Raw genomic sequence first — 15793 nt, forward strand, 5'->3', positions numbered from 1 at the left:
GTCAACTTGGCAAAACCTTTTTCCACAGATCACCATTTGGGCCGTTTGGCACTGAAGCTCTTTCTAGGACCCCCATGAACTTAGATCCATGCAGATGTTTACTCAGGGCAGGGGGACAGTCCTAGATGATCATCACCCAAGGCTTGGGAAAAGCTACACATGCTGGGTGTAAGCAAAAGGGTCTACATAACCTATGCGGTACAAAGAAAAATAAAAATTGAAAGGTAAAGCATTTGGCAACAGTAATGCCGAGGCTGCTGTCAGGGTGCCTGTCTCAAAATCAGCAGGAAGGGACACAATGATTCTTGGAATAGTGAATTATATCAGACAAATTAGAAATGCTTGAAAAAACATCCTTCAGAGCTAAAGCATCCTACAGGCACAGAGCTTGAGTTTCAGCCAAGAAACTAAGAAATGATGCAGGCTTAGTGTTTTGAGAATAAGCAATAATTCAGTGATCCACAGCTGATCCATCGCTTGGTTTTGCTGTACAAGCCTGTTTTACAAACTGAATATAAGCCTAAGAGATGGCAATTGCAGACACTTACTAGCACAGGCCACAAAAATGCAGTGGAACCAAGCGCAGCAGCATGTTACACCATTGCCTGTCTCATAAACTCATAGAATGGTTTGGGTGGGAAGGGACCTTAAAGATCACCTAGTCCAACACCCCTGCCGTGGCCAGGGACATCTTTTACTAAGCCAAGTTGCTCAAAGCCCCATCCAAGGTTGCTTTGAATGTTTCCAGGGATGGAGCACCCACAAGTTCTCTAGGCAACCTGTTCCAGTGTCTCACCACCCTCACGACCAGAGGCTGTTCCCTCCGCCTGCCCTCGTGTGCCCTGGCCTCTCACCACCTTGAAGGCCCTGGTCTGGGCCCACACCCCACACCCCAGTGTTCTTGCTGGACTAGGGAAACCAGGAGGGAACAGAGTGGTCCAGATGAGTCACCAAAGTACCAAGTAAGAGAGGAGGACAGCATTTTTACTGTTCTTTCTCTTGTTTTATTGTTGTTTTTTTAATTGTTTGTAGCCAATCTTGAAAAGAACTCCTAATGAAGCAGCTAGAAGAGACCTTAATGCCAAAGGCCACCACTTCTTCCCAGCAGAACTGCAGTCTCCCGCTTCTCCACAGGAACAGCCGTCCCTCTAACTTCTTTGTTTGATCTGTTGCTATTCTTTGGGCACCGCCACAGAGGGTCTGGCTTCATCTTCAACCACCCATTGGGCAGCCTTCTCACCAGACTGAAGAAAACCCACCTCCAGGCCCCAGGGACCTCTGTCTTCCTCCAAGGGATTCCTCCTATCATCCCAGAGCAGCAGCCTGGTGGAAGGCAGGTTGTCTCACCCCCTTTTCTTGGGGCTCAGAGCAGAAGAGAAGGCATCCTTTCAGGAAGGGTGGGGGATGGGAAAGAAGGGCTCACACAAACTGTGGCAATCAACAAAATAATTGTTGACGCTGGGAGACGGAACGGGCAAGCCCCCAGGATGGCCAGTCATGGAGGCTGGGCCTCCCAGCTAATGCTGGGTCTCTCAGCTAATGCTGAGTGCAAAGGCTGGGCCAACAGTAGGGCGCTGGCCAGGCACTCCTGTGACACGGCTGCCATGGAGTTATGGAGGGGAACCCTGGCACAGGGTCGTGGTGCCAGGTAAGCCATGCTGGAGATGCATCCACTTTGATTGGTTCTTCTTGATCTTCAGGTGGATCCACATCCATGAGCTCCACACCATTAACCACATAAGCAATGGCCATTGCTACCATGTGGCTGATGGCATCCCCCCTCCGACGCTGGCTCCTTTTCCTCCATGTCTCCTGCAACCACCTATCTGCCTTCTACGCAAAAGTGGGCAGCCACTCGCCTTGCTGCTGAGGGACCTCTTTCTTCAATCATCCTTGGAACCCGAGGGCCTCAATGCTCAGAGAATCGTGCACCAGCTGCCAGTATCCCTACATTTATAGGGCCCAGATCATAAAGCAGTGAGGTGGTCCCAAGGGAGAGGGGAGGATCGAGCCCGGCCTCCCTTGGGTCACTGCACTGGCACAATGAGATGAGTCTGTCGGAAGTCACGAAGGGAGGTCCGTGGGGCCTGGTGGTGGTGGGGTTTCTTTCCACTCCCAGGTTCACCCTTGCTCTGTTCTCTAGTTTTAAGGACAAACCTTCTCACTGCCTTTTTTTTTTTTTTTCCTTTCCTAATAAGAAAGGGGCAACATATGACCTGGGAAAGAGGAAAGACTTTAATAGTGCATTCATTCTTAACACCTTGGCTTCAGTGTTATTTTGACTTTCTAAGTAGATGCAACTACCCCCTCTCATTGGTATGAGAGTACAGGCTATGGGTCAAAATCACTGTTCACAAAATCTGCTCTGAAACAGGCATGCATTGATGTTTTCAAGACATAGCAATAACAAAATGAGACTTCTTATATTTACTATTTATGTTAGGCAGACAAATTTATTTTCAAGGTACACCTCTGGAAATTATAGTTCAGTCAGGTTTAATAGGTTTTGGCAGACTGTTGGTTTATTTTGCATTTTTGATTGAAAACAAATGAAAGCCTCCAAACCAGCCTGCTTACAACAAAACATGGACTGTGGCAGCTAATGCTGAGTGAGCTGCCGCCGCAGTAATTGAGACTATTAGTACAGGGTGGTCTGGACAGGATATTCTCAGCCCATTACAAATTTCATTCTGCAGCTTAGATGGGGTTAATAGCACCCAGACATGACTACTGCAATTTTACAGAAAATAACATTACAAAATATAAATAAAACTAATTTAGGAAGTGAAGTATTTACGAGAAGGGCTGGAGATATCTTAACTAGGCTCAAATGAACAGCAGCACTGAGGAAGCTGTCAGAGTTGCCAACACCAAATACACGGGCCAAGTTAAACAGCCCACACTAATGACATGGAAATAAGTGGCCTCTTGAAGCAAGGCAGAAACAGATTTATTTAGAATGGCAGGAAAAAATACACATATCATTAATGGAGATTATCCTTACTGCAAGAGAGCTCTACAAGGCAATTCTGCAGCCTAACAGGTGATGATGCAGATCAAATGTTTTTACTGGTAAATGTGATACAACAGTATCTGACAATGAACTACTGCTTAGCTTAGCGTGCATAAATTTACACAACTTCAGTGAAACACAGGCTTCCATATAAGCCTACTAGTTCCTAATACTCACAGTCCAGAGAGCTGGAAAAGAAAGTCAAAAAGATAAAACATGTCTGTTGTAGAAGGTCCCATAGTGAAATATCTGATCTGTACTCAGTGTTTTTACATTACTGAGTAGCTCATATTTGGCTCAATTGAGAACAAAAAAAAAAAAACCCAAGAATATTTAGACTATCAGAAACCATCATCAAGCTTACAGAGATGGGAACCATGAAGGAAGAAAACCCCCATGGATGATGCAATGTGGCCTTCACAATTAAAGAGGAAGGGGTCAGTGACCTACTACACCACTTAGATGCACACAAGTCTATGGGGACAGATGTGCTACAACCAAGAGTACTGAAGGAGTTGGCAGATATGCTCACCCACCCTCTTTCCATCACCTACCAGAAGTCCTGGCTAACTGGGGAGGTCCCAGTGGACTGGATAATAGCAAATATAACACCCATCTACAAGAAAGGCCGAAAGGAGGATCAGGGAAATTACAGACCTGTCAGTCTGACCTCGGTGCCAGGGAAGGTCATGGAGCAGATCATCTTCAGTGCCATCATGAGTCATTTACAGAACAACCAGGTGATCAGGCCCAGTCAGCATGGGTTTATGACAGGCAGGTCCTGCTTAACAAACTTGATCTTCTTCTATGACAAGATGACCAACCTGATGGATGAAGGAAAGACTGTGGATATGGTTTACTTCAACCTCTGTAAAGCCTTCGACACTGTTTCCCATGGAATTCTGGTGAAGAAATTGGCTGCTCATGGCTTGGATGAGTATATGCTCTGCTGGGTAAAACACTGGCCGGGTGGCTGGGCCCAGAAAGCGGTGATCAATGGAGTTAAATTCAGCTGGCAGCCAGTCACAAGTGGTGTTCTGCAGGGGTCAGTACTAGGGCCGCTTCTGTTTAACATATTTATCAACGATCTTGAGGAAGGGATAGAATGCACCCTTAGTAAGTTTGCAGATGACATCAAGTTAGGTGGGAGTGTTGATCTGCTTGAGGGTAGGGAGGCTCTACAGAGGGACTCGGACAGCCTAGATCAATGGGCTGAGGCCAACTGTATGAGCTTCAACAAGGCAAAGTGCCGGGTCCTGCACTTGGGTCACAACAACCCCATGCAATGCTACAGGCTTGGGGAAGAGCGGCTGGAAAGCTGCCTGGCAGAAAAGGACCTGGGGATACTGATTGACAAGTAGTTAAATATGAGCCAGCAGTGTGCCCAGGTGACCAAAAAAGCCAATGACATCCTGGCTTGTATCAGAAATAGTGTGGCCAGCAGGAGTAGGGAAGTGATTGTGCCCCTGTACTCAGCATTGGTGAGGCCACACCTCAAGTACTGTGTGCAGTTTTGGGCACCTCAATACAAGACAGACATTGAGGTGCTGGAGAGAGGGCAGAGAAGGGCAACAAAGATGGTGAAAGGTCTACAGAATAAGTCTTATGAAAAGTGGCTGAGGGAACTGGGGCTATTTAGTCTCAAGAAAAGGAGGCTGAGGGGAGACCTTATTGCTCTCTACAACTGCCTGAAAGGACATTGTAGAGAGGTAGGTGCTGATCTCTTCTCACAGGTAATTAATGATAGAACAAGAGGGAAGAGACTCAAGCTGCACCAGGGTAGGTTTAGGCTAGACATTAGGAAAAATGTTTTCACTGAAAGGGTTGTCAGACATTGGAATGGGCTGCCCAGGGAGGTGGTTGAGTCACCATCCCTTCATGTGTTTAAAGGTCATTTAGATGTGGTGCTTGGCGGTATGGTGTAGAGGTGTACTTGGTAGAGTAAGGTTGATGGTTGGACTTGATGACCTCAGAGGTCTTTACCAACTTGAATGATTCTGTGATCTAAGAACCAGCTTCATATCTGTTTCCATCCCATGCATTACATGGATCTTTCTTAAATCTCACATCACATTTAAATAAGACAGCTTATTTCCTTTTCTGGAAAGCCCTTCTCAGCCATTACTACAAGCCTGAAAAAAGCAACAGAACTGGGAAGTGACTGGAAAAGGGAACATCATAAAGCCAACTGTATCCTGGGCTGCATCAAAAGAAGCATGACCAGCAGGTCAAGGGAGGTGATTCTGCCCCTCTGCTCTGGTGAGGCCCCACCTGGAGCTCTGGGGCCCCCAGCATAAAAAGGACGTGGACCTGTTGGAGCAAGTCCAGAGGAGGGCCACAAAGGTGGGCTGGAGCACCTCTCCTATGAGGACAGGCTGAGAGAGTTGGGCTTGTTCAGCCTGGAGAAGAGAAGGCTCCACAGAGACCTTATAGCGCCCTTCCAGTACTTAAAGGGAGCCTACAAGAAAGCTAGAGAGGGACTTTTTACGAGGGCATGTAGTGATATGACAAGGGGTAATGGCTTTAAACTGAAGAAGGGTAGATTTAGATTAGATGTAAGGAAGAAATTCTTCACTATGAGGGTGGTGAGACACTGACACAGGTTGTCCAGAGAGGCTGTGGATACCCCCTCCCTGGAAGTGTCCATGGCCAGGTTGGATGAGGCAGCAAACCAAATGGAGCACAGAAACCAAACATGTTTTTTGGCTTACAGTTGAACTATGAAATGCTCCTATAAACTGGGCTGTACCAACTCTTCTTCTCATGTCAGATATCCTGGGAAAAATCTTCAATATAAGGGTGGTGAGACACTGGAACAAGTTGCCCAGAGAAGCTGTGGCTGCCCCCTCCCTGGAAGTGTCCACAGCCAGGCTGGATGGGGCTTTGAGCAACCTGATCTAGTGGAAGGTGACCCTGCTGATGGCAGGAGGGTTGGAACTAGATGATCTATAAGGTCCTTTCCAACCCAAACCATTCTATGATTCTATGATCAATGCACAGCAAGAATAGGAAAGGGAAGCTCAAAGTACAGCAAAACATAACCAAATCAATTATTGAGGCTATTGTTGTAAGCACTGGAGAAAAGAACCTCATCATCACTCTGTTCCCCACTGCCACAACCTACAAGGCAACCTCTGTCTTCAGGAAAACATCCTGCCTTTTACCATAATTGCAGACATCAGTAATTCCAAACCACCAGATGAAAGATTATGTCCATCATCTCTCCCAGCTCCACTCTTCCTTCACATCTGCCTGAACTTGCAGGCAAGAAAAGTCAGAGCCTTAACGTTACTATACCATATGCAGAAAGGCACCTCCAAAAGACAATAGCATTCCTCTGCCAACCCCACAGCTCAGAGACGCACAGGAGGGCACTACTCTGTGAGATCTGTCATCTGAATGCAGTCTGACTCAAGACAGGAAGGTGTTGTGGAGGAATACATGCTGGGTTGGCAGACTACTACACAAATCTGTCACGGGTGACGTGTACATAAAGGGCTGGCGCAAGAGTTTATTTATAATGATAACATGTAATCTTAGCAAATGATTGAGGATCTTCTGGGGCCAGATAAACTTGGGCCAGGTTCCAAGAAAACAAACACTCGCAACTCTCACTCAGTGCACAGGGACCCAGGTGCTTGGTGCCACTCCACAAAAAGGTTATTTAAGAGTTAAATCCTTACCTGACTCAAGTCAAGAGGTGAAAAAGCCAGGTTCACAAATTAGCTGCAGTACATGCCCCAGCAGCAGTGAAAGGATACACTGGCCCAGGACAAGTATGGCATAGCTAGCATGAGGACCAGGCATCCCCTGGCTGCTCTGTCAATGAATCTCACAACCAAGCTAGATCCAAATCGGTCTCCATGGCCCTGGCTTCTCCATCACATTTGTGACAGCAGTCTGTGCTGTGAATATGGGCCTGAGGATGTTGACTCGCTTTACGTACACCACTGCAGAGCATATTGTGACAGCACTTCCGATCATCCCCGAGGGAGACTGAACTGACCACCTGGAAGTAAAAAAATCTGCCCCACCTGTAGTGCCCATCCTTCTCCCCACAGCTATAGTGGCCCACAACGTGCTTTCAGGACCTGTTGGCACAGGTCCCTGGGAATGAAGGTCTCACTAGTGTCTTCAAAAGCACAGAAATATCATATGGAAACTTTACGGTATAGATGTTCTGCTGCCAATACTTTTCTTCAGTCAGGATGAGGTGCTTTGGGGGTGATACCTCGTTCAACTTTTCCCCTGGGTTAACAGTTTCCATAAAGAGGAAATAGATACTTCAGCCACCACCAGAGAACCACATGGTCCAATCTCTCCCCACAGGCATCCAGTAACCTTCGGTGCCATTAGCTATGCAAAAGAGCGATACTGTGCATGCACGGGCTAGTAACCTTGCGTGTGAGCGATTGCAAAAGTCAGCCCATGTGCATGTGAATGAACCAGCATGTGTAGGTGTGCTCACCCTTATGCATAGGTGCTTCTGAGGGTGCCTGGACAGGGAGGCTAGAGAAGGAAGTCGAGGCATTACATTAAATGAGCAACTTCAGCTTTTTGCTGGCTACTTTTCCTCATACAAACACTTGCACCTGCCCATTCACACCAACGCTTTGGTCAGTTTTTAAGCAACTCGTGCTACTTTATAGTAGCCTGGATGTATGAAGATCAGACAGCTCACCATGGTCAGGGGTTAAGAACCAATTTTCTGGGAAAGGAAAGGGATGCTAAAAATGCACATACTGGGGAGGTGGAAGTCTTGCCATAAGGACTTTTTTTATTTGCACATCTCCATGGTTTCTTCTGAACCCCTCCTACGTCCCACTGCAGAGAGCAGGACTGCACGCTACTAAGTTAGAAAAGCAGCAGTCTGAGACATTAGAAGTGAGACAGAAACCACTTGTCACAATCCAAGACAGAAAGATAACACACGGTGTTATTACACGCAACAATAAAATGTGGAGGAACAGGGCTAGGTTGAAGCAGCCAGAAGAGGCCAGTTAAAGAAGGGCCCCCCGATCCCTTGCTCCTACAAGCTGCACCTCCCAGCAATCCAGTCTAATCCTGCACACCCTGCTTGTGCCTGGCTCAGTGTGATGCTCACACCTGCAACGGAGGAAATCAGTGCAAGTGATTTACAGTCTCCCAAGATACCATGGTCTTTGCAGCAGAAAAAAATGGAGTCTGCACAGCCATGGCTGAGAATGACCTCACCTCCAAGTTTCTTCAGGGACTGGGATTCGCTTTTACTATGTTGACACAAGGTTTTAAAGCAAAGGGGGGTCGTTGCACATCCTCCTCGCCTGCAGGAACAGCTCGCTGATGCCAGCCTTGCTCCCTCAGAGTCATACCTTTCTGCATGGGCGGGCAAGATGAGGCACTGCTGGGCACAGAAGAGAAAAACAGAAGCAGCAGGAGGAGGTCCTCCACCCAGCAGCGTTTCCATCCAAATGGAGCATTGCAGCAACTCTGGGAAGAGGCAGTGTCTTGGGGTAGGGGGTCTTCCCCAAGGAAGACCTGTCCCTGCCCTTGCACCTTCCGGGCATGCTGACCAGCCAACAGCACTGGAGCAGTGAAGGTGGGGTGCTCTGTGCTTTACTGGTATTTTTTCCCTCCCCAACACCTCATTCACCCTTGAAATAAGGAAGTTTCCCTTTCCAGCGTTCACTTGCAGGAGCGAAGTGTGCTGTGCAGCAGCTAGCAAAGATGAGAAAAACATTTCCACTGGAGAGTCCACTCCAGAGAGGTTAGTGCCCGTCAGCAGCGGGAGTAAACAGACTGTCTCCAGCTCCTTAGGTTTCTTGGCAGGGAGGCAGCGTCCTGCCTGTTAGAACTTGTTTTGGACGACAACAAGCCACATTTCACGTGAGGAGAGTTGTGCCCATCTTCGACTCACATCAGCCTGCTTGTTTTTCTTCACTCAGCTGTAAACATATTTAAGGTTCCTATAAATACCTATTGGGCAGCAGACCAGCCAAATGCAGGAGGAGGAAAGGCAGGCAGGCAGGAGGAGGAAAGGCAGGCAGGCAGGAGGAGGAAAGGCAGGCAGGCAGGAGGAGGAAAGGCAGGCAGGCAGGAGGAGGAAAGGCAGGCAGGCAGGAGGAGGAAAGGCAGGCAGGCAGGAGGAGGAAAGGCAGGCAGGCAGGAGGAGGAAAGGCAGGCAGGCAGGAGGAGGAAAGGCAGGCAGGCAGGAGGAGGAAAGGCAGGCAGGCAGGAGGAGGAAAGGCAGGCAGGCAGGAGGAGGAAAGGCAGGCAGGCAGGAGGAGGAAAGGCAGGCAGGCAGGAGGAGGAAAGGCAGGCAGGCAGGAGGAGGAAAGGCAGGCAGGCAGGAGGAGGAAAGGCAGGCAGGCAGGAGGAGGAAAGGCAGGCAGGCAGGAGGAGGAAAGGCAGGCAGGCAGGAGGAGGAAAGGCAGGCAGGCAGGAGGAGGAAAGGCAGGCAGGCAGGAGGAGGAAAGGCAGAGGCAAGCCCCACAACAAGTACAGGAACAGAAATACCCTCCTGCCCATGAAACACAACAGTCCTGCCAACAAGGCTCCCTGGAAAGAATATGTAGGAATACCTTGATGCAGTCATATTACAAGAAAAAAACATTTTTTTGACCAGACCAACTGTTTATTTCAACATCACCTTCAAAGGAAAGCTATTATTCATGAGAGCCCATACTATCATCCGTCCCTGTCCAGCCCATCCCAAACCTCCCTGACAGCTAGAAAAGGGCCCAGATCAACTTCAGTACGTATGAATCCCAAACCATGGGGTATACTGCACACGAATTCTGCACCTCAGGCTGGTCCCTCAACCCTTGACTTTAATGTTACAGCAAAAGGAACCTCACGGCCAGAGCCACCTCACAGCCAGAGCTTCTCCCAGCATATGGCGAAGCAGCACCACTGAAAGCCAATGGGTACTGATGATTACAGCACATTCTTCTAGGCCCTTTATTCTTTCTCATCCAAACTTATTTATATGCTTAACTTTGTTGCATTGCAGAGCTGCACATACACCAAGGGAGGACAGTCAGGGCCTCAATTTTTATGCACCACCTACTCAAATGTGCACACCCAGGCCATCCAACATTTGCTTTCTCCACCACACAGTGATCTGGTGGGGGAAGAAGAGGAGAGGAGCATAAAGCTGGGCAGGATCCACCATGCCCAAAGACTTGATCTAAGGTGCTGAGTCGGGAACAGGAGTGGCATGTGCTCCATCCCATGCATGGCTGAGAGGAAAGGGAATATTTTCTGTGACTCCTTACAGCCTTGCAAGAAGAGGGCTCACCTCTCTGCAAAGAGAAAACATACTTGGCTGTCCATACACAGGCTGTTCTGCAATGCCTTTTAGGGAGGCAAGAAGAAACTCTGTTACAGACATAGGAGATGGAAACAGCGATGTCCTGCAGATCTCCTTCCAAGCCCAGCAGCTCTTCAGCTTTCTGGCCCCAATGAAGAAAGCCTCTTAGCCTTTTGCCCAGAAAAATTACCCAATAAACAGCCTTTGTACTTTATCATTAATAACTGGGGAGGCTGTTGCATCAGATAAGTTGAGTTGGTAGCTCTTGGTTAGTCCCAGGTGTGACTTACAGTACGGTTCCCACCTGGGATATGTGACGGAAAACAATGCAGAAATGAGAGAGGAAAAGTATTAATTGCTCTGAGAGCCAGTCCCTCCTACACCAGCTCCCTGGGACCTCTGGAAAGAGTCACCACATGGAGTCACAAATGCAGCCGCCCCAGTCCCCAGAGAAGAAAACATTACTTAGTTTTAACAGCCAAAAGAAAACAATTACTATTTGTCTTTCACGCCAACTCCTGAATTCTCTTAAAACAAAACAGGCTTGTAGAGGTACTAGGGCAAGAGGAAGGGTGGGGAGGGTCACAAATTAACCTTCCTCATGTTAGCAGGTTTCAGGACCCTGGCCACAAGGCCAGGAAAACATGATGCCAAGCACCCAGCGCACCCGCAGAGCCTAGGCTCTCTGGGCACAGCTACTCTCCCTCCGTGGTGCTACAGAGACGTGAGGAGCTGCCTGCCAGAGGGTTCCACCCTCCCACCCTTTCCAGCAGCATTTAAATGGCTTCTGCATGCAATGAGCAGCAACATCCCTGGTGGACTTAGGAGAATCTGGACTTTTATATAATTGAACTTTAATATAACAGAATGAATTTTCCTCATCTTCTGTTTTAGTTGGTAGCGACCACAGTCATGTCACTGTTTCCAGTTTTAGTCTTAGAACAGAATGACTTTTATAAGAGAGATGTAAAAGTAACCCCGTCTAAAGCAAAGAGGAAGAACCCAATTCATAGAAAAGTTGTTTGCTCCTGTGCATCTCTTCCATCCTCACGCTCTCTGCCCGTTTCTCCCACCCCCTCCCTCTCCCTTTGCATTGCTGGCAGCAAAAGGACCATCAGCTGCACGGCTCCAAACACCTGACTCAGCCCTTCTCTCCTTATAACCACTTTTTTAAATAGCTCCAAGTGGTTTGTTTTCTCCCTTGCTGCACTGCACAAGGCCTCTACATACCTCTAGAGTCTTCTCCAAGGATCTTTGGGGGGTATTGGCAAGGTGGTGCACAGTAAGAGGCTTGGCTAGATTGCATGAAAGATATAACACAAAGCAAACTCGTAGTGCAACCCATCTTCTCATGTCTCAACTAATTCCACCAGGCATAAAAAGCAGATTATAACTAGAGGATTTATCCTGGCCAAAGAAATCAGATCTCTTACGCTGTTGGAACAATAAATACGTGTTTTTAGCCTTAACATCACGTATAATACGGAACAAATGGACATGCTGAAGTCCTGTAATGGACTGTGTGGGAGTTGACATTCATGGAGCTCCTTACACAGCCACAGTCTAAAGCTTTAAGACTGAAATCAAGCCCAACTCATGGGAGCAAGAATCAGGGCTTTTATAATGTGTAATGAGGGGACCAAGATGCTGAAAAGTATTAATAGTTAAATGCTCACATGTATTTGAAAAACCACTATCAGATTGGCACCAAGCACTGGTATTATTTTAAAAACAGCAGCAACAATACCATAGGCTTTTACAAAAGCCTGGGCCACTCAAAACTTTCTTGTAACTGTAAAAAAGAAGAGAAGCATAAAACCCCACACGACAGTGATAGAAATAGCTCTTTTTTTTTCCGGAGTAGAGGAAAACAGTTAACTGCACTTAGTACCAGCCCTGCTGTACTCCTAAGAGTTTGCACAAAGCGAACCTATTACTAGGCGAGCGGTGCACATCTCCAGGGTATGCATTCCCTCCTCCTTTGCATACACTTCTTCTCTCATCAAAGCAATATTCAAAGCATCTTTGCTGCCTTCCAGGTTAGCACCAGAGCACTGAGAACAAGAGCCGCCTCAAAGCCCTGTCTCCGGGCTCCACAATTCCAGCAAGGTCCCATTTTGACAAGTCTCCTGACAGAAAGGAGGGTGAGAGCCGACAGGCCAGAAGCCGAGAAGCGAAAACCCCCGGCACCCATCTCCTCTCCAGCGGACAAACCCCACCTCCGCCCCCGAGGGCTCCCCAGGCAGCGGCTCCCCGCTCGCCGCAGCAGCGAGCAGCGCTTACCCCCTCGTCCCCGGCCGGCCTGGAAATGGGGGAACGGCACCGGGCTCCCGAGAGGCACGGAGCGCCCGGGACCGCACCAGGCTGCGAGGCACGGGACACCCCCCCCCCCAACCCCGCCTTCCCCTGCCGTGGCGCCCCGCGGGGTAACTCACTGCGGTCCGGGGGAGCCCCGCCGCCGGCCGCCGGCACCAGCTCCAGGTAAGCGGCCCAGAGCCCCAGGGCGAGCGCGCCCAGGGCCAGCAGCGGCCGCAGCAGCCGCCGCCGCCGCAGCCGCGCCAGCAGCCGGCCCCGCATGGCGCCGCTCAGGGCGCCCGGCTGCCGCCGCCGCCGCCCCGGGCCATGCTCCCGCCGCCGCCGCGCCGCACCGGCACGGCACAGCGCCGCTGCCCCGGACCCCCCCTCCTCCGCGGGGCGGGCCCAGGTGCGGGGCGGCGCCGCGCCCCCGCGGGGGCAGCTCCCGGCCGGGCTCTGCCACCGCCCCCCGCACCTGCCTCCGCCCCGCGGGGACCGAGCGGGGGGCTCCGCGGCGGTGGGGCTGACCCCGCCATCGTACCCCCGCCCGCTCTAGGGGCTGGCGGGCGCCGGGACCGGAACCGTCCCGTCCCGTCCCGGGCGGCGGGGGTCCGGCGGGGTGAGCGCTGCCAGAGGGCTGCGCTCCCACCGGGGCGGCAGGAAAGCTGCTTCGGTGGCGGGGGAGGCGAGCAGACACCCCCGGCTCTGAATCCTCCTCGGAGCAGGTTTTCGTGCCGGTGGAAGCGTTGGTGGATCTTTCCGGCGAGAGGACGGGGGGTGATAACTCCTCTGCGGGGAGGGAAGCAGGAGGAGAGCGGGGCGATTCAAACTCGGACAGTTAAAGCACAGCTGAATCCATTTTAAAGTGCCTTTCACCTGGTGCAGCAAGTGTATTTACTTCAAAGTGCTTTGCTCCTCAGTCAGGAGGAACAGGGCTCATAAAGTCTCCAAATTTGCTTTCCGAAGCAGCTGACTAGCTGCAATGTTACACTGCCCAGACCCATCAGGGGAAGGACGCCGGAGGCCCCCATGAAAACCAGGACCTTCCTTGGCTTTGCTTCACATTTCATTCCACAGCTCAAGCACAGTTTTGAAGTGACTCTCTCAGCTGCCGCCGCCCACCCACCCCCCGGCATGTTGTTGGTTCGGTTCACATCGCCAAGCGGTCTTGGAGGATGCAAACTGGATTCCTCCTGGGTGAAACTAAACTGGAAGATGCTGTCTGGGATGCATGTAATGCATCCAGCTGGGGAGCTAGCCCAGAATAACCTCTTTCCAAAAGTGTACGGTGTGGGTGTTGGGTCATTGGCACCGTTTCCCTTCACCGAGCTGCTGCTGCACAGATGCAGCTCCTGTGCTGTGTGCAACCATGAAGAGAAACCCTCAGGCTGAGGTTAATTGTTAATATGCATGCAACGGTGATAGACTTTTTTTTGAGGGTCCAGCTTCCTTTCACAGCAGCCTTCTGAAGCAGGAGGCTGCTCAAAAGGACGCTTGCCATTATTTAGCCTTAGAAAATGTGCCAAAGGCCTTTTAAATGCCATGGAGGGCCGTGGAGAGTGGTGTGGGTCCCAGCAGGGACAGGCTGATATTGGCAGGGTGCTGGCATCCCAAGTGTTGCGCAGGTTCAGGGCAGAACCAGTGTCTGTAGTCCCTGGCATCAAGTGCTGAGCACTGTGTTCCCAGTGTCCAGGCAGCACCTGGAGACCCTGCTATTCGCTGTCACACATTGGGATGGACAGACAGATGACAGGTTTCCTTTTTCTGAGTGTCTCACAAAGATTTGAGAGCCATCTCCCTTCAGGTCTCTGTTGGAGAGATTTCTCTTCTTTTGGGAAAGTGCATCCAGAGAGTTTTATACCTCATCGTGGAAGAGGAAAGACATGATGTTTCTCAAGATGGAAGCAAATCCTGCGGAAGGGGGGAGGCCGGTGAGCGGCTCTTCCCTTGGGCTCCCCTGCCTCCCCAGGGCAAGGTCCATTGTGCAGCTTTCGAGGACGCAACACTTGCATTCCTCCTGCCTACCTTGCTGGAGGCTGCAGGTGCATGAGGCACCGATCCAGGCTTGAACCATGGTGCTACTTCCCCCGCTGCAAACGGCAAGGGCTGCCAACACCCAGCCACCACCAGCACCCATAAGCCTCAAAGCTTGATGCTGTGTGCCAGTTTAATCTTCGCAAGGCTGAAATCTCCTATAAGACTACAGCACTCACTGTTGACCTTTTTTTTGGCAGCGTGTTGGTTTGGGTTTTTTCTCAGCATGAGAGAAATAAACCAAGTCTTTTACATTTGTTCAAAAAAAAGAGAGAAAATATTAGGAGAAATGTGTAATAAATACGGATCTAAATTAAACTTTATTTACCATTTAAAGAACGAGAATTGAATGATGTCGTCTCAGCAGGAAGTTGCCTGCATTTCTTAAATGAACAACCTTAAGTCTGAAAAATTAAAACTGTGCTTTGTTGAAACTTTGTTGCATGTTAAAATATTAAAATAAGTAAGCACGTTTTTCTCTTGTGAACATGGTACTAAAATGGAGGGGAGGGGAAAGTGAAATTATAGGCTAACAGTAGTATTGTTGACTTGTAAAGAAACAAATCTTTTTCCTGATAGAACTATGCTATAATGAAGATATAGAAAAGCTCTTGTCTCTGGACAAAAAAAAAACTTAAGGAAGCAAGCATGGCACGTTGATGTCTATCTGTTACAGTACCGTCACAATAGAACAATATTAAGGAACAAGATTAATCTGGATGTGAATAAATAGTGAAATGAGGAAACCAAATAGCCCTACACTGTACTTAAAGTAATTTATTTTGAACCTCTTATTCATTACAGACAGCACTGATGCCCAAGGATAAGATTACCACTTACAGTAATGGTTTAAAACCACCTCACACAAATGTCTTTATCCCAAGCCTACCAGCAGTCTTGTATTCCCCATTTCTCAGGTGTCCCAAGTCACACAAGCCTGTGCCCAGGCCTCCACACCTCTCATCTTCACTGGGTGCGATACAGCCCCTCTAAGGATAGAAACAGCAAGCGAGCTGGCAGTGGGTGATGCAAGAATAGGGTCTGTGTCACACTGAGGTGACCCAGGGAGCTGATGCTGCCGATTGCCCCGATGGCCCACCCTTGAACATCAGACAGATCACTGCTCACTTCAGGACACACCTCTCCTAGCCTACCCTGAA

General features: G+C 49.5%; 1 protein-coding gene across 1 annotated transcript in view; it reads right to left on the reverse strand.

The window, feature by feature from the left end:
- The window catches only part of B4GALNT3 (beta-1,4-N-acetyl-galactosaminyltransferase 3), a 68845-nt gene extending 55964 nt beyond the window's left edge, over positions 1-12881 (reverse strand). The window contains exon 1 of the mRNA XM_086461277.1: positions 12740-12881. Within this exon, the coding sequence (XP_086317403.1) occupies positions 12740-12881 (142 nt within the window). The remainder of the gene's footprint in view (positions 1-12739) is intronic.
- Positions 12882-15793: the final 2912 nt, after the last annotated feature.

This window comes from Leptosomus discolor, chromosome 1 (assembly GCF_034619465.1).
Source record: "Leptosomus discolor isolate bLepDis1 chromosome 1, bLepDis1.hap2, whole genome shotgun sequence".
NCBI lineage: Eukaryota > Metazoa > Chordata > Aves > Leptosomiformes > Leptosomidae > Leptosomus > Leptosomus discolor.